Source organism: Emydura macquarii, unplaced genomic scaffold (genome assembly GCF_026122565.2).
Source record: "Emydura macquarii macquarii isolate MOO-44397 ecotype Brisbane River unplaced genomic scaffold, CSIRO-AGI_Emac_v2 contig_1876, whole genome shotgun sequence".
Taxonomy (NCBI): Eukaryota; Metazoa; Chordata; order Testudines; family Chelidae; genus Emydura; species Emydura macquarii.
The window spans coordinates 25,436,207-25,463,835 of NW_027132013.1; the positions used below are offsets into that span (position 1 = coordinate 25,436,207).

The 27,629-nt window shown below is 44.3% G+C and overlaps 1 protein-coding gene and 1 long non-coding RNA gene across 6 annotated transcripts in view; one reads left to right on the forward strand and one right to left on the reverse strand.

The window, feature by feature from the left end:
* Window positions 1–797: 797 nt before the first annotated feature.
* Window positions 798–6,854, forward strand: LOC137159558 (uncharacterized). Its single transcript, XR_010921652.1, has 3 exons — window positions 798–1,508; window positions 4,424–4,518; window positions 6,691–6,854. It is a non-coding gene; the product is annotated as an uncharacterized lncRNA (long non-coding RNA).
* PAK6 (p21 (RAC1) activated kinase 6) overlaps window positions 2,558–27,629 on the reverse strand; it is a 46,028-nt gene continuing 20,956 nt past the window's right edge. For all 5 annotated transcript variants that reach the window (XM_067558006.1, XM_067558003.1, XM_067558005.1 and 2 more), the window contains 8 exons: window positions 24,612–24,820; window positions 21,226–21,849; window positions 15,155–15,628; window positions 14,696–14,829; window positions 7,693–7,819; window positions 7,265–7,390; window positions 6,361–6,495; window positions 2,558–4,474 (listed from right to left, as the gene is read on the reverse strand). In XM_067558006.1, the coding sequence (XP_067414107.1) occupies window positions 4,307–4,474; window positions 6,361–6,495; window positions 7,265–7,390; window positions 7,693–7,819; window positions 14,696–14,829; window positions 15,155–15,628; window positions 21,226–21,849; window positions 24,612–24,815 (1,992 nt within the window). In that variant the 5' untranslated portion in view covers window positions 24,816–24,820 and the 3' untranslated portion in view covers window positions 2,558–4,306. The remainder of the gene's footprint in view (window positions 4,475–6,360; window positions 6,496–7,264; window positions 7,391–7,692; window positions 7,820–14,695; window positions 14,830–15,154; window positions 15,629–21,225; window positions 21,850–24,611; window positions 24,821–27,629) is intronic.

Here is a 27,629-nt window from a genome sequence, read left to right on the forward strand (position 1 = left end):
TTACCATATTTCAGGTTCCCAGAAAAGGGGGCACTGGGAGGGAGAAGCTGGGGGGAGTGGGGAGCTGGAGGGGTGCAGGGAGGCGTCCCTGGGGGTACGTGGGGTGGGGGAGCAGCGCCGCTCCCTCTCACAGTGACGGGGGCTGGGGACCGACACAAGCCCGGCGCTCTGGGGGCGGGGAGAAGAGGAGGGACCCCGACCCCTGCCCCAGGCAGTGCCGGGAAATCGGCAGGGGAATGGACCAATCAGCTGCAGAAACGGAGGGGGGCGGGAGAGGGACCCGACCAATCAGGGCCGCTGAGCAGCTAGGGCCGTTTTTTTTGTGCTGAGGCGCTCGCTGTCCGTTAGGCCGTTCCCGTCGCGGGGATCGGCCCGAGGGTGACCCGGGTTCTCCGGGGCCGCGCTCTGCCGCCGGAGCCTCGGCCCACGAGCGCCGCTGGGCCGGGCCGGGCTCTCCCTGAGCGGGACCCGCGGGCGGCAGCCAGGCCGGGCACAAACCGCGCGGCCACGCTGGCAGCCGCCGCCCCCCTCTCGCAGGTGCCCGCCGCTGGGCGGCCGCCTGCAGCTCTTCGTCAGGCCGGGCCCTGCGCCGCGCTGACCGCTGAGGCGCCCGCAGCCAGCCAGCGCGTGACCTCGCCGTGGCAGGGCCCGGGGCCCTCCCGGGACGGGCCTTCACTCCACGGGGCATTCTCCCTCCGCCTGGGGCCCCCGCCCGGCCGCCCGGCCCTCCTCTCGGTGCGGGGTCCGCCTCGCTTGGGACGGGGTTTGGGGCTGCGAACACGTGGGAGCTGGAGCCGTCCAGCCTGTGGCAGGGATACTGGCGTGGGTGCAGGGAGAGAAATCATGATGTCATGGTGACCACGAATTTCATGGATACACGGGCCAGGGATTGGCAGGACAGTGAAGGGCGGCCTTGCAAAAATGTCCACCCACTTCTTCAGAGAGAGGGGTTGTTTAAACGGGCAAGTCAAATATCACTGTTGTTCATCATCATCAGGGGAAATGGAGCAAGTACATTTTGGTGCTGGGCTGGGCAATTTTCACGATGCTTTGCAGAGCTGGTTAACACTTAGGCACTTAAAAGATACTCGTGGTGTGTTTAATTCTTAGTGAGGGGGAAAGCTGACGGTCCATTTCTTTGGCATCAGCTTTGTGCCTGGTGAAAGCAATCTTTAAACCGGCTTTTGAAAATACGTGTAATAGTTGTATCCCTGTTTTAGAAAGCAATGGCTTATATACTGCATCTTTTCTGGGATGGTGGAAGGAATTTATTAAGTTGGGAAGATGTAATGCTGCTATAATGACATTTTCAGAATGTTTTTTCAGAACTGTAAAACAGCCCTTGTGAAAAGAGGTGGGGAACTGTGGCTGTAGCTCAAAAGCCATCATCGGAATTGACATTTTCAGTAGCAAGAAATCAAGAACTGAATGGATGTGGAGACTTGAACCATTCTTTTGTAGTGATATGATCTTTCCAGAACAGAGCTGAAAAACACTGGCACAACAGCGTAAGGGAAACTTTCACTGTTACTTTTTTTTTTTTGGTACAACTATAATACATTTGTTCTTTGTTACCATGGTAATGAGTGCCCCTCAAGTTAATGTATTTATCCTCAAAACGCATATATTATGAACAAAAGTGCTATAGTGAAGAGAAAGGGGTTGTGGAACACAGATGATTAACTGACCACTGAAAGCTAAAGACAAAGGGAAATATCCTGATGAAACACAATACAAACATCAGAGCCCTGGGGTGTAAGTGAATACCTGCTAAAAGTAGGTATAATTATTGTATTAATTACAAAATTGTGTTTCCTCTGGCTAAGTTTTATTACCTAGTGCGTAGACAGAATGCTGTTCAGGGTAGAGACCACCTGTTATGTTTGTACATCACCTAGCCCACAGTGAAGCCCATGCAGATGCTTCTGCAATACAAAAATCTTTTTGTGCTTATCATGGGAGTGCCTGGTCCTGCTAGCTTGATCCCAGTTACTGAGAAAGTTGGAATTATACCCAGAGACTGATTTTTAGTTTTTACAAACTATGGAATAGAATTTTGATTTTATATTGTGCTTCTCATATTCATAGTATGTCACCTACTTTACAAAGCAATGAATGGAATGCATGTATGCAAGAACTGTGTAGATAAACACAGAAATCAGATGCTCACAGGGCATTAGAATGTGTGGTTTTGTTGTTTGTTTTAGGGAGGAAACTGGAATTAGTCTTTTCACAAACAGTGCAGTGGGTTCTTTGATTTTATGTCCCATCAAAGTGTGGCCCTGCTAAGAGATCAGCCTCCCTTCCCATCCATCCGTTTTAGTCAGCACTGGGCTGAAGCTCAAATCTTACTGTGGAATTTGAACTCTCCAACCTGTGTCCCATCAGGACCTCCTTTCAACGTCCAGCTTTCTTGCTCTGGTCTCTTCTAGTTGTGAAATCATACCTTCTACAGTAGGTGAATGAATTAGACCAAACTTGTGGCTCACACCCTTACCTACTCCCTTCTATCTCAAAACCAAGTACATTTTAAAAGATTTCAAAAGTGCAACTCCTTAATGAATAGAGATCAACATCTACTTTAATTTAACACACAAGTGCAAACAATTCACAAACAGAAGATGTTTCAAATTCTAAGCCTTTTTTAAAAGGCACTGCTGTTTTGCATAAAAAGACAGGATGTCTGGAAATATAGAAATATTTTACAACAAAGTTTCACCAAGGTGGCTAAGTGATTTCAAGTTATTTACTACAGCTAAAAGACTAAAGCAAGATCTGTATCACAAAAGTTGGTAGAGGGGGAAAAGGAAAATAAAAACATCCTAAAGAAAATTCAGTTATGAGGTTATTTTTTTAGGCAGTTGGAGTACCCTAATAGAAATTTGGATTCTTCTGTCTTTATAATTTGGCTGCAAAATAGGATCCCAGTTTTACAGATAAGACTAAATTCCAGATAATCTGCATGACTTTAAAACATTACTGTACATGTTAAACCTTACCTAGGAGTCAAAATGACCTTGACATTCTTATCAAGGAGCTTATACAAAAATTCTAAATCTACTTTACAAGAGATTGAAAAGGCTCATTAGACAAACAGAAACCTTCAGACATATCAGCAATGAGAGGGGAGATGCCAGTAACAAACCATACACAACCCCTCCCCTCATCACCCTTCACTGTAACAAACATGGGAGGTGGAAGCCAAACATTCTCACCAAGAAAACAAACATCTTCCAGTGGGGTAGAGAGGACATCTTCAACTTTTTATTGAGCCTGTTATAGGATTCACCGCAACAGGTACAAAGTACTACTTAACAGCTGTTTCAGGGAACATTTCTTGATAGGAGTCCAATGTACTCAGGGAGACCCCGGGACAAGCTTTCATAAACCCTTCCTGCTGAGGACACCATTTTGCTTTCCATTCCAGTCAGTGTTGGGGAAGACAGTGGTGTTACATGTCATGAAGCTTCAACCATAGGATTCTGGTGGCAGGCAGTACATTCTCCATAGAGAAGACAGAGATACTTAGAGAAGGCCTGTGCCAAGAAGTGTCAGCCCTCCACCCATCTAAGGTCATGCAATGGACTGAAGGCAGACCACCTTTTCATCTTGTTCAACCACATATATTCTCCATAGAAATGAAGCAGTTTGATGCAAACGAGGCAGTTGGAAACCAACCAAATATATATCACATCTGCCTTCCAGGTAGCTTTTTCAGGCCCAGTATTCACACTTGTGGAATAGGATAAAATAATCCGAGGAAAAAGTCTCAAAAAAGTATTGAAGTTCTTGTGCATTGTGTAAGATGGGAGTTTTTAGAAGGTTGGTGTCCCAAAATGTGTCTTTTTTGGGTCAGTTCAGGACTCCAGTGTACAACTAACATTAAAAAACAAAGATCACATTTCTGTTTGCGGAATATCATTCCAATTTGGTAGCCCGTAGCTAAAGTTTTCCAGAGTTTGTGGACACTTTGATATACAAATTCAGACTCATCTTTAAAATGCCATTCTTGTAAGAGGAGTATGAGTTCCCAGAAGCCATGTAATGCCTCTGTTTTGTTCGTGAGAGATACTAGGTCTTACTGGGATCCAGTTTGCCTTGATTGTCTTCAGCAAAAGGGAAGCAGCTAAAGTCTAGGGGGTGGAGGGAATTTTCACATTCATCCTTTCAAAAGAATACTGACAAATTCTAAGCACTGTTCGCAGAGTGAGAATGCTTGGTTCTCAGTCAAGTACGCCAGTATTTCCAGCATAGAGATTGCATTCCCAGTGCTGGGATAGATACTGGCTTTTCCCCATGCACAGAGTCAGCAGGTGGAGGTGCGCTTCCTGTACTGCTGAATAAGGGGGACAAGGCACTCTGGAAGTCCAGTCTGGAGCAAGAAGGGGTGATCCAGAAGCTCTTGTGCTGTTGCTCTTTCTAGGGGATCTCGTGTCAACATCCGTTCCAAGAAGTCTCTCAGAACTGGGGAAGTCTGTGGAAAAAGAACCCATCAGGTCAAACCATTTATGGAATCAGGTCAGAGTTTACACAATAGTAGGTTTAAAAAAGAAGATTCCTGCACTTGATTAACTCTAGGTGAAATATCAGGTGTTTCCAAACAAAAATTGAATGGGGAAAGGAATGCCATATAGCTATTCTGCAGTACTTCATGTTAACAGTCAGTGCTATAGTTGCACATTTGTGTAGGTCATGATTCTTAATGGAGTTGGCAAACAGGGACTACTCAAGTAAATATAGGTGCCAGAATCTGGACCTTAGTACTTAGTCTATAAAGCTGACTATATTTTGGATACATTTAGAAAGGAGCAAATGTAACAAATGGAATAATCTCCACAAGTGAATTCTGCTTAATCTGATCAACTCAGTACTGCACTAGTTGAGCATAATAACAGTTAGTTGTAGTAATGAACCGCTGAATCCTCAAATGCAGCTGAACTCCACTCACATGGCTAGAGGGAGAGCTGGTCATAGGCACTTTTATGGTCCCCATTCTGATCTCAAGGTCTGCTGTAAATCAGTTCACTCCCCCATCCCAAGACATTTTAGAGAACTCAAAGGTATATATTGTGCTGGCTGGTAATTGCCCACAGGGGTCTGTGCACAAAGGCAGAGCTGGCGGTATGCCACCTAAGGATTCCCTGGGCCAAAATCTGGTCCTGAGATTTTAATATTAGTGTTTCAAAGGCAAAAAACTAAAGCAGCCATTTCTACTAATTTTATCCTGTTAAATTAACATTGCATTCTCAGTTGAATAATTCAGTTTTAGTAGTTGAAGATCAGATATATTGGAAAAAATGATAGTTCACAAAGCTATAAAAATGATTTGGTCTTCAAACTCTGGACTGAAATAAAAATAAATGTTTTATCTGGGGACTGAAGAGGAAATCACTATTTCTGAACATCAGTGTTCATTTTCTATGAGTAATGATCAAGTTAGGTTAATTATCAGTGTGGCTGCAGTTAACTGCATGACCTATCATCTACCTAGACCCGTGGTGCCCAAACTTCTGTCACATTCCCCCTCCTCCCCCCCCCCCACCCTACCAGTAATGGAATCTGTTTGCACCCCCCACCCCTCCATTACTGCACAGTTGGCTCAGCAGAGGAGCCTGGGCTGAAGGCAGAGCTGGGAGCAGTAGAACTGGGAATGGGGAAGGAGCTGGAGCTAGAGATGGAACTGGCCTGGGGCAAAGAGGAAATGAGGGCGAGCAGGAGGTGGAGTGGAGGGCAGAATGGGGTGGGTGGCGCTCTCAGGCTTCACTGTGTATCGCTCCCAAACATTCCTCCACACCCCCTAAGGGTGCATGCCCCATAGTTTGGGGATCACTGACCCAGACCCATTCCTTTCTTCTAACTGAGGTGGCCTTGCAGTTCAGAGAGCCATTAAAATGGAAGATTTCAAATCACCAGGTGCAAGGACCCACACATTCACTACTGTGATGACTTGGCCCTTTTGACTTTATCAGGATTTTTGCTATTGACTTTGCCAGGACCAGGATTTGATCTAATCATAAGGCAAGTAGTGCTACAATAATTTAAGATATCTTACTAGGGATAGTTCACACACTAGCCACTAGGTGTCAGAACCTTGCCATGGCACTGGGAGCTGAAGGAGACCCTTGAGTAGTCTGTCTACTGAGCTGGGCGGAAGCTCTGAGATAAATCCACCAGCCTGTGGTCTCTAGACAACAGGAATGAAAGTGCCTCCTGTCCTAAAATATAATGTCCCAGTGGGATTGGGATTCCATGAGCAGATGTGATCTATTAATAAACAGTCTATCTGGAGCTCAGCTACTCAGTACACACATGACAATCAGTGATTCATCAGATTTCATAGTGTCTATCAAACATACTGACCTTGTGAGAACTTTTCAGTTTGGGAGGAGGACTGTCACGGAGTCTTTTCATTGCTTGGACTGGGGAGTCACTGAAATAGGGAGGTTCTCCATCCACCATCTCTATCACCATGATCCCTAGAGACCAGATATCCACCTGCAGTAGCAGAGCAATACATCCGTGAACACATCCATATCAGTAGCCAACTGCTCTCTGCTCATGATCTCTTTGTGGGTGGAAAAATTTTTGTATCTCTAAAGCAAGTTCCTATAACATCTCAGATAGCTCTGATCTTATTGAAAAAGTGAAATATTAACCCAGATTGGCACTAACTGGACCCTTTGCATGCAGTCTTAGTGTAGAGTGTGAAGACTGAATGGACTATGGAGACTGGACTCCCCAAGAAGCTGCTCTTCCCAGGCTGGAATTGAGCCACAGTGATGATGTAGTTTGGAGAAGACTGCATAGTCATTGCTCAGGCTGAATCTGTTCTGTGGATAAATAAAGGGCTTCAATCTCCAGGCCTATCAATCTGGTTTCTGTCATCTGCACTGCTGTTTCACAAAAAATGTGTGTGCATGTTTGTGCATGTTCCCTTTCTCTCATCTCTCCTCCTGGAGAGTAGGCTAAATTAGTTCAGTGATTTCATATCATGTCCGAGGTTGCTCTTTGCTAGTGTCTGTCCACATGTGCAGGGTTGTAGCAAATTTCAGTAACAAAGTTAAAATTTAGTTACACTCTTTACCAGACTGAACCATGTTTTAACCATGTCAGTGAATAACTATGTTGTAACCAAGTTTTCTGTCATAGTTGTATTTATGTTGGTATGGGCCCTAACAGTCTCCTCAGAAGAGGGTCAGACTGTTACCTCAGTGAGTCCCTAATATTATTTGCTAGCTCTTCCATTAGGAAAGTGGTAGATTACCTCAGTAGTATATGGAGCCCTTGAAATAACCTCCGGAGCCATCCAGTAGGGAGTTCCAACCAGGGACTTCCTTTTTGGTACATCTTTACTGATCTGAGCACAGAAGCCAAAATCTGAGAGTTTCACCTGTGTGAGAAGGGGAACAAGGATAATCACTGGAATCCTTAAATAAAGGAGGGAGTTAACAATGGGACAAAGATAAAGACCAAGTGGACAGAGACAAGTTGACTGGATAAGACAAAGAGAGAAAAGGAAAAGAAACGGAAAACAGTAAAAAAGGGGAGATTAAATAAGTTTACAGCAGCGGAAGATGACAGAGATGGTGAGAATAGGAAAGATGAGAAAGAGAAGGAGAAGCTGATGGGAAAGGTGAAAGGAAAGAACCTAGGTGAGTTGGACACTGAGGAAGTTAAACAGAGGAAGCCTACCCTTCCATCGAGGGTCAGGAGAATGGAGTCGCTCTTAATGTCTCTGTGAATCACACCCTGGGAATGCAAGTATGCAAGGGCTTGCAGCACTGCCTCACACACTGTCGCAATTTGTTCCTCGTTTAGCCTGAAATAAAACCCAGAGTTGTTTTAAAACCCACATTTGACTGTGTACAGATTAAATCAATGAAAATCTCCTTAAAAGTGCAGTGTGACCCTTCAATCAACTTCCTTTTCCATTATCAGTCATTTTTCAAGATGTGTACTTTTAGTTCACGACTGCCCATATCACAAAAACCACTAGCTCAATTGGCACTAAGTTGTACTATTGTTGGTAATTTTTGCAGAAAGGCCGAGGAGCAGATGGGCCTGGAGCCTGAACTACTTTATAATTTCACCCCGAAGTGGTTTCTCCAGCTCAGTGTTGAAGCAGGGCAATGTGGGGAAGTTTGCTCTGCCACTGCCCTGTGGATCCCTGTTGTGTTGATAAGTAGATTTCTGTCTCAAGGGCTGGCAATCCAGAATCTTTCACAAGCATTAAATTCAGACAAATCATGTTTGAGAATTAGATTTTAGATTAAAACTAGAGCCATGTCCCCAAATTCGAATTCCAACTGGTACTCCAAGCAATTCCTGTGTTAGAGATCAGACTCTCTCTCTCTCTGCTTACAATGGGAGCTAGATACCATGACGCATGTGGAGGAAGATTTTTAACCAGTAGTAATGATTCTTTGGCTTGTGAGCAAGGCTGTATGATTCCATGCCTCAGGGATCTGCACAGGCAATTTGATGAAGGATCCTTTCCAGGTGTTATGCAGTTGTGCAGTTTGGACACTGTATATCTAACTAGTTTCCGCTATGTGCACTATATAGGAAAGGGAAAGATGTAATAACAAATAATACCTAACCACAGGAAGCATGGTCTCATAGCTTAAGCATGGGACAAGAAGTCAGAAGCTCCTGAGTTCAAACCCTACCTCTGTTACTGTACTGTAGAATCTGAGCACCTAAAATTCTCTGATCTCTGAAAGGGCTTGTCTGCCTGGGATTTGAACCCAGAATCTTTCACAGTCTAACTCAAAATCATTTAAACTTTCTGTGTTTCAGTTTCCCCATCTATAAAACAGGATTAAATGAAGGATACTCGTCTGTAACCAGAGGCCTTTGAAATGGATTTGCACATTCCCACTCATGGCATGCACCAGCAGTGCAGCCCTGCTGGTGGAACATTTCACAACTCTGCCCACTGCATCCTTCGCCTGCTCTTGCTCTCCCTGTTCCTGAAGGTTCTGAGGGTAGGGCTATAAAAGGGGGTGAGGCAATCTGGATGCCTCAGTGATTTCCGCCAACTCCTCAGGTCCAAGATTGTAATTAGGACACCGAGGAAGAGGGGAAGGTGTGCAGGTGTATGAATGTGCGGAGTCCGTCTTTTAAGAATTCCAGGTACAGGTGAGTAACCTCCATTCCTTCTTCAAATGGCCTCTGTATAGTCCCACTCATGGGATAGTTTGATATGATGTACTGTCATCTGAGGAAGGTGGGATGTGGGATCCCACTTAAACAGTGACTGAAGTACCACTCTACCAAGCTGAGCATTTGACCACAAGATCTAGCATTATGAAAAGTGTTTTATGAATGTGTGATTAGAGCCCCATATAGGAGCTCTGCAAATTTCTATAATGGGATTATGCCTAAGGCATGCCATGAAGGCCACTTTTGCCCTAATGGAATGTGATTTAATCCCTATCAGGAGAGGGACAGAAGCTAATTTATAACTCCCTTCAGTACATTATCTAATCCACATAGATAGGATTTGTGAAGTAATTACCTGCCCTTTATTATTTAGTGCATACAAAATAAAAACATTTGGTGACTTTCTACACTCTTTGCATCTACTTAGGTAGAAAGTTTTAGCATCTAATATGTGGTGTTTGTGATAGGATGGACAAATATCGATATCCTGTCCACCTTGTGGTGAAAAGCAGTAACAGTGGCGAGGTGCACTGTAGGTGAGCTAAGGGATAAGCCAGAGTTCTTTAGTTCTAGCACGTATTCTAAAATCATTGCTTAGGGGTGGAAACAGGCCAAGCTAGTTTGTTTTGGCACCAGATAGCAAATCTCTGCCATTTTTGCAGGTAAGTATTATGTTTGGTTGTCCTTCTACTGTTCGCTAATATATCTTTCACCTGTTCTGAGCAAGTCAGTTCGTCGTGCTGGAGCCAGGTAGGAGCCACGCTCCTAGATGAAGTTTCTCCAGGTTTGATGGCAAACCTGTCCAGCATCATGCAATAGAAGATTCAGCGAGAGTGAAAGAGTGCATGGTGCACATACCGCCGTCCTCAACAGGTACGAATACCAAGTTTGTCTGGGCCATGTGGGGGCTATCAGGATGACTTTGGCCTTGTCTCTTATTTTGTGTATTACTCTTGATAGCAGGGGTATAGGGGGAAAAACATATAGCACAGGCACATCCCAGATGAGGAGAAAGGCATCACCCAAGGATCAGGAGGCCACGAGCAGAATTGCATGCATTTGTATTTCTGGGATGTTGAAGAGGTCTATGGATGGATGATCTTTGTGTGTGAATATGCCCTGCAGAACAGTGTTTTTTAGCTTCCAATTGTGGTCCTGAGAGAATTCCCTGATCAACTTATCCACCATGGTGTTTTGACATCCTGGGAGATACGAGGCTGATATGTTGACATTGTATCAGAGACACTAGTTCCATAGTTTCATGCCTTCGGTGCAGAAGCAGTGCGACCTTGCCCTTCCCTGTCAGTTTATATAAAATATGCAGGCAATGTTGTCCATTATTACCCATACAGTCTCATTCCTGATCAATGGCAGGAAGTGCAAGCACATGTTGTGAACTGTGCTCAGTTCCAGGAGATTTATGTGTAGCAGTGTCTTGTGGGGAGACCATCTGCACTGAATTGCTGTACATGGGTGCACATGCTGTACATGCTCTGAGTGCTGTACATGGGCTCCCCAGCCTTTCAAAGAGGCATCATTTGTGAGAATCATTGAAGGTGGAGTTTGTGTAAAAGGGACTCCCACACACACATTGTTGGGTTGTGTCCACCAGTGTAGCGAGTCTTTGATTTTTATTGGAATTACGAGGCATCTGTTTAGGCTGTTTTTATGCATTGCGAGTCATTCGGGGTATGAAGGGACTCATCAGTTTTTGCCACAAAGAGCTTCTGAAGATCAAAAGGGAGGTCCTCCATGGTGGATTATACTTCCTTTGGGAAGCCTGACAGGTGGAACCATGAAGCCCGGCACATAACTATGGCAGTGGCCGTGGAGTGTGCCGCTGTATCAGCCACATCTAAAGATGCCTGTAAGGCAGTTCTGGATAAGAGTTGGCTCTCCAAAATGATGGACTTGAATTGATCTCTTTTGTCCTTTGGTATGATGTCAATAAATTCTGCAAGTTTGGAATAATTTATGTCGTCATATTTTGCCATTAGAGCAGCATAACTGGCAATCTGGCATTGAAGAGTGGCTGATGAATAGGTCTTGTGGCCAAAGAGATCTAACTGTTTCCACTCTTTGTCGTACGGGGTGGGTCTGGGTTGCTATTGCCTGCCTCGTTGGTTGACAGCATTGACCACTAAGAAGTTTGGTTTGGGGTGAGAGAATAAGAAGTCCAGTCCTTTAGAGGGGACATCGTAGTTTTTATCCACTCTCTTGCAGGTGGGTGATACTGTGGCCAGGGTCTGCCATATGTTGTTAGCTGGCTCCATGAGTGCATCATTTATGGGAAGAACAATTTTCAATGAGGAGGATGTATGGAGAATATCCAATAACTTGTGCTGGGACTCTGAGACCTCCTTTAGAGGGATCTCTAGGACATTGGCGATTCTTTTTAAAAGTTATTAAAAATGTTTGAAATCGTCCACCACTGTGGGTGGTGGTGGCAGTATGGCCTCATCCAGGGACAAGGAAGAAACGTTGGTTGCTGGTGTTGTGTCCTTTTCCATGGCCTCCTCTCATTCTTCAAAGCATTCCTCAGGAGGCTCTGAAGGTGTATCCACTGAGGGTGGTGGGGGAGATCGAAGCCTCTCCCTTTATGGGCTTGGGAGCCTGCGGTACTGTCTCCTGTATGCCCCCCCAGGGGTCCCAGTAGCCACTGAGTGGGGAATGGCATAGAGGAGTGGCATCCCTGGACAGGCCATACTAGGAGAGTGTCCTTCTGAGATGGGGATCGCCTCTTGGCAGGAAAGGCAGTGCTTGAAGCCTGGTGAACCAGGCATGGCACAAGTTACAGTGGTTTAACCCTAATGATGAAACTAACTATGCTAAGGGGTATTCATACTTGGAGTACAAAGGGGAAAGGAAAAAAGATTGTTTTAGTTTTTTTAAGAAAATAAATGGAAAAAGGGATAAGTAAATCTAATTAAGGTACTAAAGACTACTCTAAACACGAAGTATAGCTATCAGTCTTAACACTGCTGGGAGCTCCATCTCAGGCCGAGGACGACTGGAAAGAAACTGAGGGGGATGTGGTCGCATGGCATTAGTTAGGCACCGACAACAGCACGGGACAGGGAGAGCGCATGTGTGACCCAGACAAGCACTGCTGCAAAAATTCTTTGATCAAAGGTGCAGGGACGCGCCAACACCTGAAGTGGAGCACCCACACGGACAGTCCTCGAAGAAGAATGTAAGATCTTCCCCGTATGCTCTGATTTCAAGTGGAAGACCAGAGGATCTAAGCCATGCATGTTGTCTCAACACGATAACTGAAGCTACTGCTCTTGCTGCAGAATCTGACAAATCAAATGAGGCTTTCAGTCAGTTTTTAGCTACTAACTGACCTTCTGCTATTAACACGTTAGCCAATATCCTTTTCTCTTAAGGCAGATCTTTAGCAAATAAGGCCATTTTCTCCATGGGATGGTCCTGATACCTAGAGATTACTGCCTGGTAATTAGAAACCCTAATGTCTAGTAAGGCTGAGGAGAAAACCTTCCTGCTTAGAGTATCCATTTCGTTTCCCACTCCATCAGATGGTGCAAAATACACATGGCCTCCTTTTGTTCTCTGAACTGCTGCAGAGACCACGAGCAAGTTGGGAGTGGGCTGCTCATGGAAAAAAGTAAATCCCTTGTACAGTAACTGATAGAGCGTGTCAGCCTCTTTGAGATGGCCTGATTAAAGGCAGGGTTTGCCCAAATAGATTTAACTGGTTGTAATCATATTTTAAAACTGGGAGGGAGAAATTTCTGTTCAAAGGGGGCCCCGGTACGTCAAACACCAGATGAGAGATCTCTTCTACTGATACTGATGGTATCTTTAAAGCTGAAGCATTTGGACCACCTGTTCATGAAACTGAATGGCATCTTCTGATGGCGAAGCTGTTGAAGATACAGATATATAGTCATAAGGAGACATATCCTCAGGCTCCAGATCTATGTCCCAGTATTCAAAAAGTCCCATCAGTTCTTCCTCAATTAATGTATTTGGGCCCAGTGATGCAGACAAGTCCAGGAGCACTAGATTGGATGTATGAGGCTTCTTCTACCCTATAAGAGGGGATGGATCCTTGCAAGTATGACACAATGTGTTCAGTGTCCCCCTAATATCTAGATGACAGTCAATATGGCCAACTGGCCCAAGAAGGGAATTGTCAGTCTTCCCCATGAGGATTGACTCTGCTAACAGAAGCCGATAGCTCAGGGGTTCTTGTGAGCCTAGAATTAGGATCCGAAGGCTGAGGATCCTTTTGTACAAAAAAATTTGTTTCGCTCCGGGACTGTAGGATGGTACCTTCATCGGGATCTAGGTTTTTTATTCCCTGAGGAGATAGGGGCCAATGTGGGCCTCTTTGTACTCAGGGAACTGGAGGTTACAAAACCAGAAGGTTTGTTCACTAGTGCCTTGTGAAACAGTAAGAGTTGGAACGAGCTCTGATGCTCCTTGTGAGCTCTTGGGGTGATGGTATTGCATATTGTACACCGTGAAGGAATATGTCCTTCCTCCAAGCAAGCTGACACCCAGTATGCATATCTTAATGGGAAAGTATGGCAGGACAAGAGGCACACCTCTTAAATTCTGGCTGCTTCTCCTTCAGATCTGCTATAGGATCCGTAAGCACACCAAGGTGTGGGACTTAATAAAACTAATAAAACAAATACTTTTATAAAGAAAATAAAAAAGCTAAAATCTCTATCACTAATCCTAACTAAGAAATCTAACTAAGGCACTGAGTCTTTGAAGAGGTTGGGTCAACCCAGATAGGTTCATGTCTTTCTGCTGCCACAATTGAAAGGAACTGAAGCAGCTGGAGCATCATGTCCCATTTTATAGCCTCGCCTTCAGAATGTCCAGGAATTTGGGGAGGCGGGCAAGCATAGGCACGAGAGTGCTCCAGCAGGCACTGCACTGAAGTGTTCTACCACCAAAGCTGCACTGCTGGCACATCATGTGTACAGGCCACATGAAGAACAACAGTTATTTACCTCACCTAGGAGATGTTAGCATCAATGTTTATAAAGCGGAACAAGTGTGAAAGCAAATCTAGGCGAGAGCTCAGTCAGTGGCTGTGATTTGTTCATTTACTTCATTCTTTAGCTGATATGATTTGACAAAGTGTCCAGATCTCAAAGTACATTGGAAGATTCAGGCAGGCTTTACCAACTGATCCCAGCTCACCCTAATGTTGTACCACTGAAGACTGGTTCCAGGTGTTCTCCAGTGGCTAGTGATGAGCTTCCTGGACTACATATTACACTCAAATCTAGTTAAAGCACAGACTTTTTGTATGTCCAGTATTTCAAATACTGGGTCACTAGCAGAGACAGCTTTGGGCCTTATGAACCTAGATGCTTCCTGCTTCCTAAGTGAGAGGAACCACTACTTATTTCAAAAGGATTGGTGGCTCCAGTTTTAAAATTTGATAATTGCAGGACACTGCAATCAGGATAATTACAAACACCTTTGGAGAACAGTCATGCTATAGCCCATCAGGTAGCATATTTCTTTGCTTTGTGCTTCATACCTGATTTGAGACACAATGTCTGTGAGGGCTCCTCCCTGCAGAAATTCCATCAGCACCCAGAGTTCCTCTCCCACCAGGTAGCTTTTATACATCTCCACCACATTAATGTGCTGATAGTCTCTCATTATCACCACCTGAGAAAGTAGGAAATATATCTCACTACACATGAGCAATGACATCACCAGAACCATAAATCAGAAACCTCCCCCAAAGATCCAGGTGGGCTCCATTCATCTTTCTGTTTCATCTGTGATGTAGACTCACTGAAACACTCCCATGCCTCTCTCATTCTTATTACCAGCCTCACTTCATTAAAAGGAAGATGGTTCTTCTCTTTCCTCCTTTTACAAGCCTCATCTCCTTATCATCTTCCCTCCATTAAAAATAAAGATGAGCCTATCACTGTCCTTGCTTCATAACAGAAAGCACGGTCCCCTGCTCGCCTGCCACCATCCTCACCTCATTAAAAAGAAGTTCTCGTCGCTGCTGCTTTCTCAGATCCATCATCTTTACTGCCACCTGTCGCCCAGAGTGCTTCTCACGAGCGATGCAGACAATGCCTGTAGACCCTTCCCCAATCTTCACATAGTTCTCCAGCAATGTCCGGGGATCACCCTGGTCCACCACCATCCTGAGGGCGGCCTTGAATTGCTCATGAGTCACGACCACAGGGTCCTCACTGGGCGGCTGACCTTTAGCAGAAGAGTCTTGGGGCAGGTGAAGATTGCTGGAACTGATCTGAGTGTGTCTGTTTCGGGGGGACCCTGTTGGTGACGGCCTGCCCTTTTCAGTTGTCGGGGATTTCTGGGGGGTACCAGCTTCTGCAATCATCCTGGTGAAATCTGGTGTTGGCTGGGCAGGGGGAAGAGACTGAGCTTTGGCTGCAGGGCTGCATGGTGAACCCCACTGCTGGGGCCTGAAGAAAGCATTAGACTGAAAAGAGTGGATTAAAAAAAAAAGTGTTGATTAGATTATGAAGAAACAGAAGGCTGCCGAGATCACAAGTATGTGATGCCAATGTGGTCCAGTGGATAGTGCTCCAGCCTGGGAATCAAGAGAGCCAGGTTCTGTTTCGCCACTGAGCTGCTTGTGAATTGGGACAAGTCACAGCCTGATCATTTCAAAAGTAACTAGGGATTTGGATGTCCATCCTGAGACACCTTCAATGGGCTGACTTTAAGAGGGTAGGCGCTAAGAACATTCTGAAATGGACACTTTTGAAAACATGTTTTTTTCTGTAAAATGGAGAATAATGGGTCATACACACTTTTTGTAAATCACTTGAGCTTGCTGGATGAAAAGTGCTATGTAAGTATTCACTTAAAGCTGTATTGAGAGTTTTAAGTTAAGTAGAATATAATTCCCCAAATTGGAATTTGGCCAAGACATTAGAGTGAACACCCTTTGTTTTGGGAAGTGTGCCATGGGATTTTTAATAGTGTAAATGGTCAGGGCTCATTGGAAAGGTGACACCTCCAGCAGCACAGAGCAACGTGACACCTTATTATGGCATTGGTTCAGTTCTGACTCAAAAGGAATCTGAATTACCAAGACTCTTTCCTGAAGTACTCAGGGCTCTCTCTGGAGATCTCCCACGCAAATACTAAATAGGCCCAACCTTGTTAGGTTATGAGAGCTGGTAAGATCACAGCTTGCAGTGATATGCCTTCAAAGTACACATACTCTCTGGATATCTATCCATTTTGTTAATGTGAGTGAAAGGATAAATCCTACAGGATTTTAGATGTCTAAGCATCAGTGCTGGCCTAGGTGATGTTGACTAATTGAAATTCAACATAAAGTGTGGTCAGCTGAAGAGAGCATGTTCCAGCTGCACTCCAGAGTAACAGCTTCACCAGAAGGAACTTAATCAAAACACTTAACGTGCCAATCAACAGCAAATCAATCATTCATAATTTATAGGTAAACAAATTCATTGGCAACAAGGCTTTATCTGTCACTACTTAGACAGAGTTGAAAGATGATGGTGCAGGCATAGAGGGGAAGTGCAGATGATAGTTACCACTACAGAGAGAATCCTTCACTTTAGAAGTCTTCTTAAAACACTCAGAGAGGGACTAAACTAGACCTTAGCTATATAAGACTCAATTTAATTTCTGTTAACAATAAAAACTACAGAAGTGTAACATCGCCACACACTCACTCCTTTTCAGGCACTCATATACAGACACCCTGTGTACAAACCTGGCTGTGTACTAACTGGCACACACAGAGCACAAATACACACAAAAGTAACAGCCTGTTAGAAATGACTTCCTGCTCTCATAGCAGCTCTACCCCTGTATTCTAGCACAGACATGCTCCTGACAGGAAGGTATTTATTTCTGAAGTCTTGTTTTGTTGCACAAAAATAATTTGTTGGGTTTTTTGTAAGCTACAGCGCACAAAAGGCTTTCACATGCACACAGGCTCATACATGTCTGTCTGTCTAACCACTTGCACATTCATTTCCTGCTCCAGCCCTCTGTCAGCCCACGTACACATACATTCTTAGATTGGCAACCATGTTGTCTGGTCCCTCCATCTGGTGGATCACAGGCACACATTCCATCCTTACATGTTGTTCCCTGCCTGCCTGTCTAGGCATACCCATTCCCATTTTTATCCAACTGTCCATGGTTACACATTTCCCTAGGTGTACATGTTATTCTTTCCCAATTTCACATACCTGGCTCTATAGTCTCACAGAAAGGGTACATGTATCTCATATAGGGGAGGGTAGAGATGGTCACTCCTTACAGCGACTGAGGGCCAGATGTTCAACTGATGTAAATCGGCATAGCTCTATTTACTTCAGTGGAGCTAGGTTGATTTACTTAGATGAAGATCTGTTTTTCTTTCAGTACCATTCCCAGACAGACAGGCAGAGAGACTTGTGCATAAAATGAGAAAGAAACAGGTCCAGAGAGAGAGTTCTGTAAAGAGACAGAGTAGGGTGACTAGATGTCCCGATTTTATAGGGATAGTCCCGATATTTGGGGCTTTTTCTTATATAGGCACCTATTACTCCATCTCAATTTTTCACACTTGCTATCTGATCACCCTAAGACAGAGTGAGGGACAGAGAAAGCAAGAGGCAGAGATCTTTATTTGAAAATTAAGTGTCTATTCTTTATGAAAATGGAAGCACATTCCTGTGACCATTCTCATTTGATTGAAGGGCACCACCCTCCAGCAAACAGCAAATCGGATCCCTGATAGCAAATCAGTCCCCAAATGCCTTTGTCACTTTCCTCCAAATAAAGGGACATAGCAACAGGTAGGAACTGACCTGCCAGGAACCAGCCCATCTTACAGAAGACACCAAATCATTGTTAGATGGCAATGACTCTTGAAATGACCTGGGCTGAATTGAAATCAGTGATCTAGAGGTTTTATATTCTATCTATAGCCATTATAAGTGCCCTGAGCCATCCCCCCAGTTGGTTTTTATTCTAGTCTTACAGATATAAGTAGGGTCTGAAAGAGCTCTGACCTGCTGAGCTGGCAGGGGCCAGAGGGCTTTAGGACCAGACTGTATATGCATGAGCACACACACCCTGCCTCAGTGCTCAGCATGATGCCCCTGCTTTGCCCAAATGATCCCTTTGGCTAGTGTTGGGTTACAAATCACTTTAATGTTGAATGCTGGGGTAATGAAATGTTATCCTCTTACTGTCTGAGCAACGGGCAGTAGAACTGTCCTAATTCTGTCCCAGTTGAGGGGTCACTCTCATCTGAACTGAACTCGGGAAGGAGGGGGCTCAGCTGCAGACCCCTGTGAAAGGTAGAGTGGGTGGGGACAGGTGTCCTGTCCCTCCTGGGAGATGTGGGCTTTGCTCAAGAGCTGTAGGTGTGGTTTGACCTGCCCCACCCCACTGTTCAAAGATAGAGTTAATTAAGGCTCCATTAGGAGTCTTTTTGTTTTGTTAAGTGATCACTAGAGCTGAAATCACTTGCTGTGGGACAGCATCCCTGCCCAGCCTTCTTTAGCAGTGAAGTTCCCTCACTAAGGGCTGAAAATCACTGAGAGCTGGGAGGAAACTCAGGAGACTGAGCTGGAAGGTCACAGTAGAGAAGCAGGGGGCAGCGGAAGGTGATGGTGTGCATCAGAGCAGCTGACAGAGCAGCTGGCGGAGCAGCAAATGGATGGCGGGGCGGCAAGCAGCCAGCCGGGTGGCTGACGGGGCAGCAAGTGGCCAGCAGGGTGGCATGAGCAGGGTGCCGTCTCTTTCCCCCCTCCCCAACCAGAGTAGGAGGTGACCTCTACAGCTGCACCTCTACACTCAGTGTCTGCCCTGACTAAGGACACGTGTGAGTGGGGTGCTGTGAAGAGAGGGGCACATTAAAGGAACTTTTTGTTGCTGGACTTAAGAACCTGAGGCAAAGGGAAACTGCCCAACGTGCTTTGAGGTGTTTTGTTCATGGTTTTATGCATGTGAATTCTGCTTGCGGCATTTTCCCAAGTCATGTCGGGTTACTTTTCCCCTTGTTATTAAAAGTCTCTTTTCTACACTCAGTCTCTGTGTCTGCGAGAGGGAAGTACTGCCTCTAGAGGCACCCAAGGGACGGTGTGTAATTGTCCCAGATTACTGGCTGGGAGATCGAGCTGGTTTTGTGTTGTATTGTTGAAAGGAACCCCTAGATACTGAACCCAGCCCTTGCTGCTGCCGACTCCACTTGCAGAAAGGTTACACATTCAGAACAAAGAGGTTTTCAGGGGAAAGAGTAGCTGTGAATTGTCCCATCCCCATCAACAGTAGTGCTTAAATAGATTGAGTCATAGAGTTTAAGGCTAGAAGGGACCATTAAATCTTCTAGTCTGACCTCCTGTATATAACACGCCACCAACACCACCCAGCACCCACACACTGAACCCAGCTATGGAAATGAGACCAAAGTAAGTTAGACTCACAGGAGACTAGACTATTATGTGCCATAGGCAAAGAACAGGAGGGACCAAGCTGGAGCAGTGCCCGAGGCTCCTGAAATGGCAAGGAAATGACTATATGATATATCCCAGAGATAATCCTGGCAAGTGATGCACACTCTCATCCTCCAGAGGAAGGTGAAACACCCCCAAGGTCACTGCCAATCTGACATGGGGGAAAATTCCTTCCTGACTGCACATATGGCCCTCAGTTAGACCCTGAGCATGTGACACCAGCCATCCAAGCACCTGAGAGAGAGAAGGCTTGGTGCTGCCTCAGAATCCTGGCCCACCCTACCCAGTGTCCCATCTCCAACTATGGCCATCCCTGATGCTTCAGAGGAAGGAGATAAAAATACCTCCTAGAATACATTGGGAAGGAAATCCTTCCGGACCTCCTGCTGGTGGCTGGCTGACACTCTGAAGCATAACTTCAGGAACATAAAATATAAACTGGATGTGAGCCCCAGGGCTTTTGAGCCCAGCCCAATCCTCTTGCTGGAAAAGGTTTTTTTGCATCTGTAGGCCTAGTCTATACTTAGGGCTTGTCTATATAAAGTTACAAACAGTTATTGCGTGGCAAACAGGAGTGTAAATCTACCTTGCACTAGCCAGCTGTGCACTAAATGTCCATGTGAACCCTACTGCCACACACTAAAAGTTCCCTTGTGCGCTTTGATCTACTCCCATTTCAAAATGAAGTAAATTAAAGCACACTACGGAATTTCCAGTGTGGTAGCAGGGTCTACTCTGACAGTACAGGGCACACTAGTGCAAGGTGGATCCCATTTTGCTGCACACTAACTGTTCAATTAGACTAGTGGCTCTCAACCTTTCCAGCCTACTGTACCCCTTTCAGGGGTCTGATTTGTCTTGCATACTCCCAAGTTTAACCTCACTTAAAAACTACTTGCTTACGAAATCAGACATAAAAATACAAAAGTGTCACAGCACACGATTACTGAAAAACTGTTTACTTTCTCATTTTTACCATATAGTTATAATATAAATCAATTGGAATATAAATCTTTTACTTAATAGTATATAGAGCAGTATAAACAAGTAATTGTCTGTATGAAATTTTAGTAGGTACTGACTTTGCTAGTGCTTTTTATAGTAAAACTAGGCAAATACCTAGATGAGTTGATGTACCCCCAAGAAGACCTCTGAGTACTCCTGCAGGTTGTACCCCTGGTTGAGAACCACTGACTTAGACAAGCCCTGAGAAAAGGTTTGCCAGTATAGATATACCAATATAGGTATACCGGCAAGCCTTCCTTGTAGATATAGCCCCTAGTAGAGTGCTTTTGCCAGTATAAATTATGCCCTGAACAAACTAAGTTATACCAGCAACTGCACTTTTAGGCTAGTAGTATACCTGGCTGTAGTCTTGAGCTATGCCTAGCAGCCTATTTTGCTTTTGCATGGACTAAACTCTCCTTCCACTTTGGTTCGGTGTTTTTGGCCAGGACTTCTTTGACTCTAACATTAACCTAGCTGGAGGTGTGTTGTTTGCCTTCAGAATTGCATGAATGTGGAAGCAAATGGCAAAGCTATAAAGTCACCAATGTATTTAGGTTTAAGCAGTAAATAAATGTACCTTTATCTGCAGGGTGGGTCCTGACTTATTTGAGTCACCAGATGTGGGGAATACACTTCGTAACAGCCTCCGTTTCAAACTGTTTTCCCTTGATTTGGGGCAAGAGCTGCCCTCTCCAGAAGGCCTAGGATTCACTTGTGTCACCAGGCAAGGCTGAGGCCAGCATTCTGAGCTGCTTCTTTCAGCCTTGTCACTCTTCCCAACCAGAACAGGGGTGCGCTGTTGGTGCTGTGAAACTGAAGTGAGCTGGATGCAGTGCCTGTCTTCACCTTGGAATTCTGAAGGCCCAAGGGACTGTGCTTTCATTACCATACCATTGGGATGAGATTGCCAATCCATCCTGGGTTTATAATCTGGCCACATAGTCTGCCTTCGGGCTGCTTTGCTTCCACCATTGCAGTTGAGGTAGTTTCCATATTTGTCTTCCCAGTCGACCTCAGAGTGCTGAAGATACATGTCTGGGAGCCCGTCCTCTCCCAAAAGTCCAAGTGACTGGGCTCTCCTCCTGCTGGTGGGGCTCTTTCCCCTCAAAGTGTTAGAACTGATGAGGGAAAGCTTCTGAATATCATTGAGTATCCCGGAGATATAGCCCTCCACTTCAATGGTGCTGCCTCTCACCACAGTCTGTCAAACACACAAAAACAAAAAGCAAAGTTAGATCTTTAACCCCTGAGTCAAGAGCAGGGGTTAAGCTTTGTGTCTGGCTAGCCACTGAAGTTCCAGGTAGGGGGGAATGTTTGGCTTCTCCATTTTTTTGTACTTTCTTAAAGTTTGATGAACTGTATATCACTGTGATAAAGACTGGCACGAGCTAAAGTAAGAGAGCAGGGAGGCACTGTGTTCCTCACACTGCTCTTCTAATGCACCTCACACCTGACCTGCAACACTCCTACTAGTTCCAGGAGTAGGCAGGGCCCGGCCCTAAGCCCCTAAGGGCGTCTATTCTAATTCTAACTAACTTAACTACTTAACACTACACTTAACACTAAACTATTCAAACTATTCAACAACGATTAACAGAGTCAGTAAGGGGAATGCTACTTGCGAAAAGCAAGAGGCAAGACGTTCCAGCAACTGTCACGGGCGGAAAGAAGGAACTGAGGGCCCGAAGGGTCGGCGGTGCCTCATATACCGCGGCATGAGCGTGGTACTCCAAGGGATGCCTAAGCAGACCCTACGGGGTCTGCTAAGGGGAAAAAAGTTCCGGGAACCAGTGCATGGTGGCGTGCACTCACCTATATTGGAATGGATATGAGCAATCACTCGAAGTAGAAGGCAAAGTTAGACCTTTAACCCCTGAGGCTCAGGACGTCAAGAGCAGGGGTTAAGCTTTGTGTCTGGTTAGTCACTGAAGTTCCAGGTAGGGGGGAATGTTTGGCTTCTCCATTTTTTTTTTTTTTATTTTTACTTTCTTAAAGTTTGATGAATTGTATATCACTGTGATAAAGACTGGCATGAGCTACAGTAACAGAGCAGGGAGACACTGTGTTCCTCACACTGCTCTTCTAATGCACCTCTAACCTGACCTGCAACACTCCTGCTAGTTCCAGGAGTAGGCATCTACTTCAGTCCTGACTTTTTTATTCCTGCTGCTAATCTGAGCTCCCACTTCATTCTGTAACCACACCTCATTTGTGAGCTGCAGCCAAAGAAAGTATGAACACACATACACTTTTAAGATAGTCCAATGCAATACCTTTCCAACAAGGGTAAGAGTTGGGTGTGTAAGAACTTTGATTTTGAGTACTTTGAACAAAAGTTTCCTCTTTATTTATCTGGGCACTACTTCCAAAACTGGGTCTCCCCTAATCTCAGTGCTTCTTAATCTCTACCTACAAATCTCTTTACTGTTCCAGTACAAGGTCCCCCACTCCACCTACAGCTCTGTCAATACACATTCAAATCCTGCCTTTCTTAATCTACTTCTAATTCTGGTTCCCCACAATTTTTTACTAATACTGCTTAATCCTGACCTGTAAAACCTATGCTGTTCCATCTCTGAGTTCCTCCTCTGCTCTGCTAATTCACTTCAATTCAAAATGGTGAACACACTCCTGGAAACAAAAGAATCACAGCAGTTCACAACTGCCTTGGAGGCAAATGATGAAGAATAAGGCCATCCATCCAAATACTGTAGGAGTGGCATGCCCTATAAACTCAATATGCTATACAGCAGCCTAGCCATCTTGATTATTTTGGAAGCGAAAAGCTTAAGGGCCTTTCAGTGCTAGGAACTCAAACCATCTATTTCTCCACAAAAAGACATAGTATGTTCTCTCTCCTACCCCTTTCATGAATCTCAATCTGTATGAGGAAATCTCCCCCTGGAGTGAGAGGCAATCTCCGATTTGCTATCTCAACTCTGGGCCTCCTCCAGATATGCTGAATTAATTATATTGGGTCAGATCTTCATCTGATATAAACTGACACCACTCCAATGGAGAACACAGATTTGCACCAGCTGAGTATCAGGCTCATGGTGAGTTAAGGAAGGAAATGCGAGGGAGAAAAATCCTATCAACTAGACGTAAGCTGAGGCCGCTCGAACTCATTTCGTTGTGTGTCCAATATCTCAGACACAGGCAAATTCCTCTCTCTCTCCTGCTGTGGTAATACATCGTCTCATGTGTATACATGCATATCTTGCTCTGCCTTCTGTTTGATCTGCACTGTCAACTACTACCTTGATTGGGACATTGACTGCAAACTGGTTCCACCACCTTTACACAAAGGTGATGAAAAGGAAAACGCCAGGAGAAAAAGGTCAGAAACCCAGCCCCAGGAGCCTATTCAGTAGGGTGAGTAAGCCTTTTGTCTGTTCTAGTTCACTCCTAAATCTCAACAGCCCGTGTTTATAATTTATAGTTTACATCAGCAAAGGAAGCTTGGATAATAGCAATGGTTTCAAAATGAGCCACCAGTTTAAGCTGTGGTCAGTGTAACCTCACCTCCTCCTCCCTACTGGAGCACAGGCAGGGCAGCACAAACTCCTCTTCCATACAAATGGAGCAGTGAGATAGGGATGAATGAGCAGGCCCTATTTCAGATTTACAGGTTTGTTAGGCCAAACCTAGAATCATATTCCCTATGGATATGCTGGGAGTTCTCCAAGGTCCCTTTCTTACTGAAGGGTAGCAGAATGACTGGTTAGTTTAACTGCAGTTATTCCTGAGGTTCTACTACTAACCCTGTTTTAAAAAAAAAAGTTACTCTTCCGTCACAGAAGATAAAACTTGGTTAAAACCCAAACCTTGACTTCCCCTGGACACTTTCCAGATCACCTTGTAAGATTAATAGAGCATTTTTATTCCAAAGAACATAGATGTTGCTTCACTTGGACTGCACTGCAATTGACAGAATGGGAAGGATTAACTTTCCTCTCTCACCTTCATAGGTTGGAGCTGCATCCTGGTGATTCTTGAAGGGTCTACAACTGGCTTTGGGCGTTTCAGGGTATCTAGAATGTTCTGCCATTGAGGGGGCAAGCCAATGAATTTACCCTCCTTTGGATCAAACGAGGTGTGGACCCTATGCTGGAAGTTCTGCGGAGTGGAGATCTCAGGTCGTTTCTTCTTCTTTTTGCGGAACATGATGCCTGAAACAGAGAGATCAAATGCATTAGATCTAGTAGTTTATATGGGTGTCACATGACATAATCTTTAAGTAAAGATGAATCTTTAATTCCTGGAGACTCCAGAACAATCCTGGAGGGCTGGCAATCCTAGGTACAATTTCCAGTTCTAATTTCCAGTCTAACCCCTCTTTTTCCATTGCTCATACAAATTCCTTTTAGCTTTGAGTTTTTCTAATCTTGGTCTTAGCCTAAATGGCTAAACTTACACTAGGATCCATAAATCACCACTGATGCAGCTAACCTGTTGGGAGTAATGAGGAAGAATGTAGACAGGCATTTTTATGATTTCTCATTTAAGACTAATCAGAATAAGGTTAAACAACAGATGAAAAAGAGCCCTATCTATAGATGCCACCATTGCCATCACCAGGGGAGCTGCACAGGCAGTGAATTATGGGTCCTAATCTTCCTAGAGCAGAGAAGGCCAAAGAATTTTTTTGAAAAATTTAAGCAATGTAGGTTGAGCCAAATTTTATCTGCAGGTAACTTTAAAAGTTGATATAGGCCTGAATCAAAAGCTCAGTTTTATTTGTATTTTTAAAATGGCCTTTTTTGGATGTAGGGAGCTAGGGTATTAAATCCAAAGATGGATTTGATTTTTGTGAATGGCCCCTATTTTTATAATGGGCTGAGAATAAAGCCACAAGTCCAACACTTTCAAACTTTGAGGTGTTCAAAAGCTGAATCCCGAATTTGCAGCTCATGACAACCTCAACACAAAGGAGCTAGAAAAGTCAAAGGAGATTTTAATCAAGCCTGGAATAATTAATGGAAACTTGGACATAAGAATGGCCATATGGGGTCAAACCAATGGTCCATCTAGTCCAGTATCCTGTCTTCCGACAGTGGCCAATGCAGGTACTTCAGAGGAAAGGAACAGAACAGGTAATTGTCAAGTGATCCATCCCATCGTCTGTTCTCAGCTTCTGGCAAACACAGGCTAGGAACACTTCAGAGCATGGTTTTGCATCCCTGCCCATCCTGGCTAATAGCAATTGATGGACCTATCCTCCATGAACTTATCTAGTTCTTTTTTGAACCCTGCTATAGTCTTGGCCTTCACAACATCCTCTGGCAAAGAATTCCAGGGAACTTGGTTCTGTGGTTTCGAAGGTATAAATGTTTAAAGTCAGCAGTTTTATGTATCTGACCTAGAATGTTTTCTGTTTGTGGTTTTACGGCCATGTGAGTAGAGACATCTTAGTGTCCTGCTAAAGCCGCTTGAGCCTGTAAGTTCCATAAATCAAGTGTCTCCAATTCAAGAAAGTTGCAAACTGTCAATGGCACTATTAGAAATGGCAGCTTGTGAAGGGTCATGAGGAGAGGCAAAGCTGGGGAGCCTTCAGCAGAGACCTAGCATTTTAGATAGCTCAGTGTAGGTAAATTGCTTCAGCACAGGCTCTGTGCTAACACTCTGTAGCATAGCTCCAGTTTAAGCAATTTATAATCTTCACTGAAGAAAATCCCTGTTTTTTATTCCCTTCCTCTAACCTCTGTCTCCTTGTCTATCTGTCCTTAAATTGTGAGTTCTTTGGGGCAGGCACTTCCTGAATGTCTAGAAAAGGCCTAGCACATAGTAGATGGTGTCATAAACAAATAATAAATGGGTGAAATTCCTGCTGGGCTACTCAACAAAGTTCCTGAGGGTTACTCAACAAAACAAAACTTGAACCTAAACTTTTTCCCCAAGCTTCACTGTCCCTCAGGTTTTCCTGCAGGACTTCCTCTGTCCCCGTCCACTGATCTTTTTCCCTCAGAAAGACACTCCAACCACTCTTGTATCCCATTTAGAACTAATAAGCATGAATCAGAAGTAATTACTCTGTTCCTTTATACAAAGTACTAACACCTGAGGTTAGGGTGACTCAGCAGAGGAAGACTACATTCTTATGCAAGGTTATAGGAACTGACACACATTTACAGTTTCCTAAGCCAAAGAACTCCAGATCTAGTTATTTCACTATTTCTTCATATTTCTAAATTAAATGGAAAAAATAGTGCTAATGCTATGTCAAGGGTGGAAGAATCAAGTACTCAAAAGGAAGGCAGTCCCATGGGTTAAAGTTATTCCTAGAAGTTGATTATGTTGCATGTGTAGAATTTTCTTTATCTGTTTCTCTTGTTCAATTTGAACCTTAATACATTATTGTTTATTGAGAATACATATAAGAAATACATAGGATGGACAGTTACCATATTTTTCTTATGTGTTTGTATAGTGCCTAGCACAATTGGGTCCTGGGACATGACTCGGACACCTAGATGCTACTTCATTACAATAAATAAATAAATAACAACACTGGGGAAGAAACTAGAGATCCTGGATTTTCCTAAATTTGGGATTCAGTTTCCCAACCTTAATATTCATCCAGCATTAATGTATTATCTGTACAGAACCACTGGTGTACATAGGCACTTCCTGGCCCTTTCCTCTATCTGGCAGCAGATTTTGGACCCCCAACAAACTCTTACACTTCAGAAAGATCTTTCTGCCCCTTCCCATTCAGATTATTTTGCTAAATAAATATTTCATAGGTCAAAGACAACAGTGAATATACCGAAAATAATTTGTTTCCCAGGAGAGAGACAACATTTTTAATGCTATTTTCATTATGTGCTACACACTTCAACGTCATGCTCTCTAATGATATAATGCTGGTACATAGTCCACATTGTTTCATTTAAAACTAGTTTAAAGTAGTGTATAGAGGTTTAAAAGTCATTATTTACCATATTGCTGTATTCCTTACACTTAGGGCCTGGATCCTGC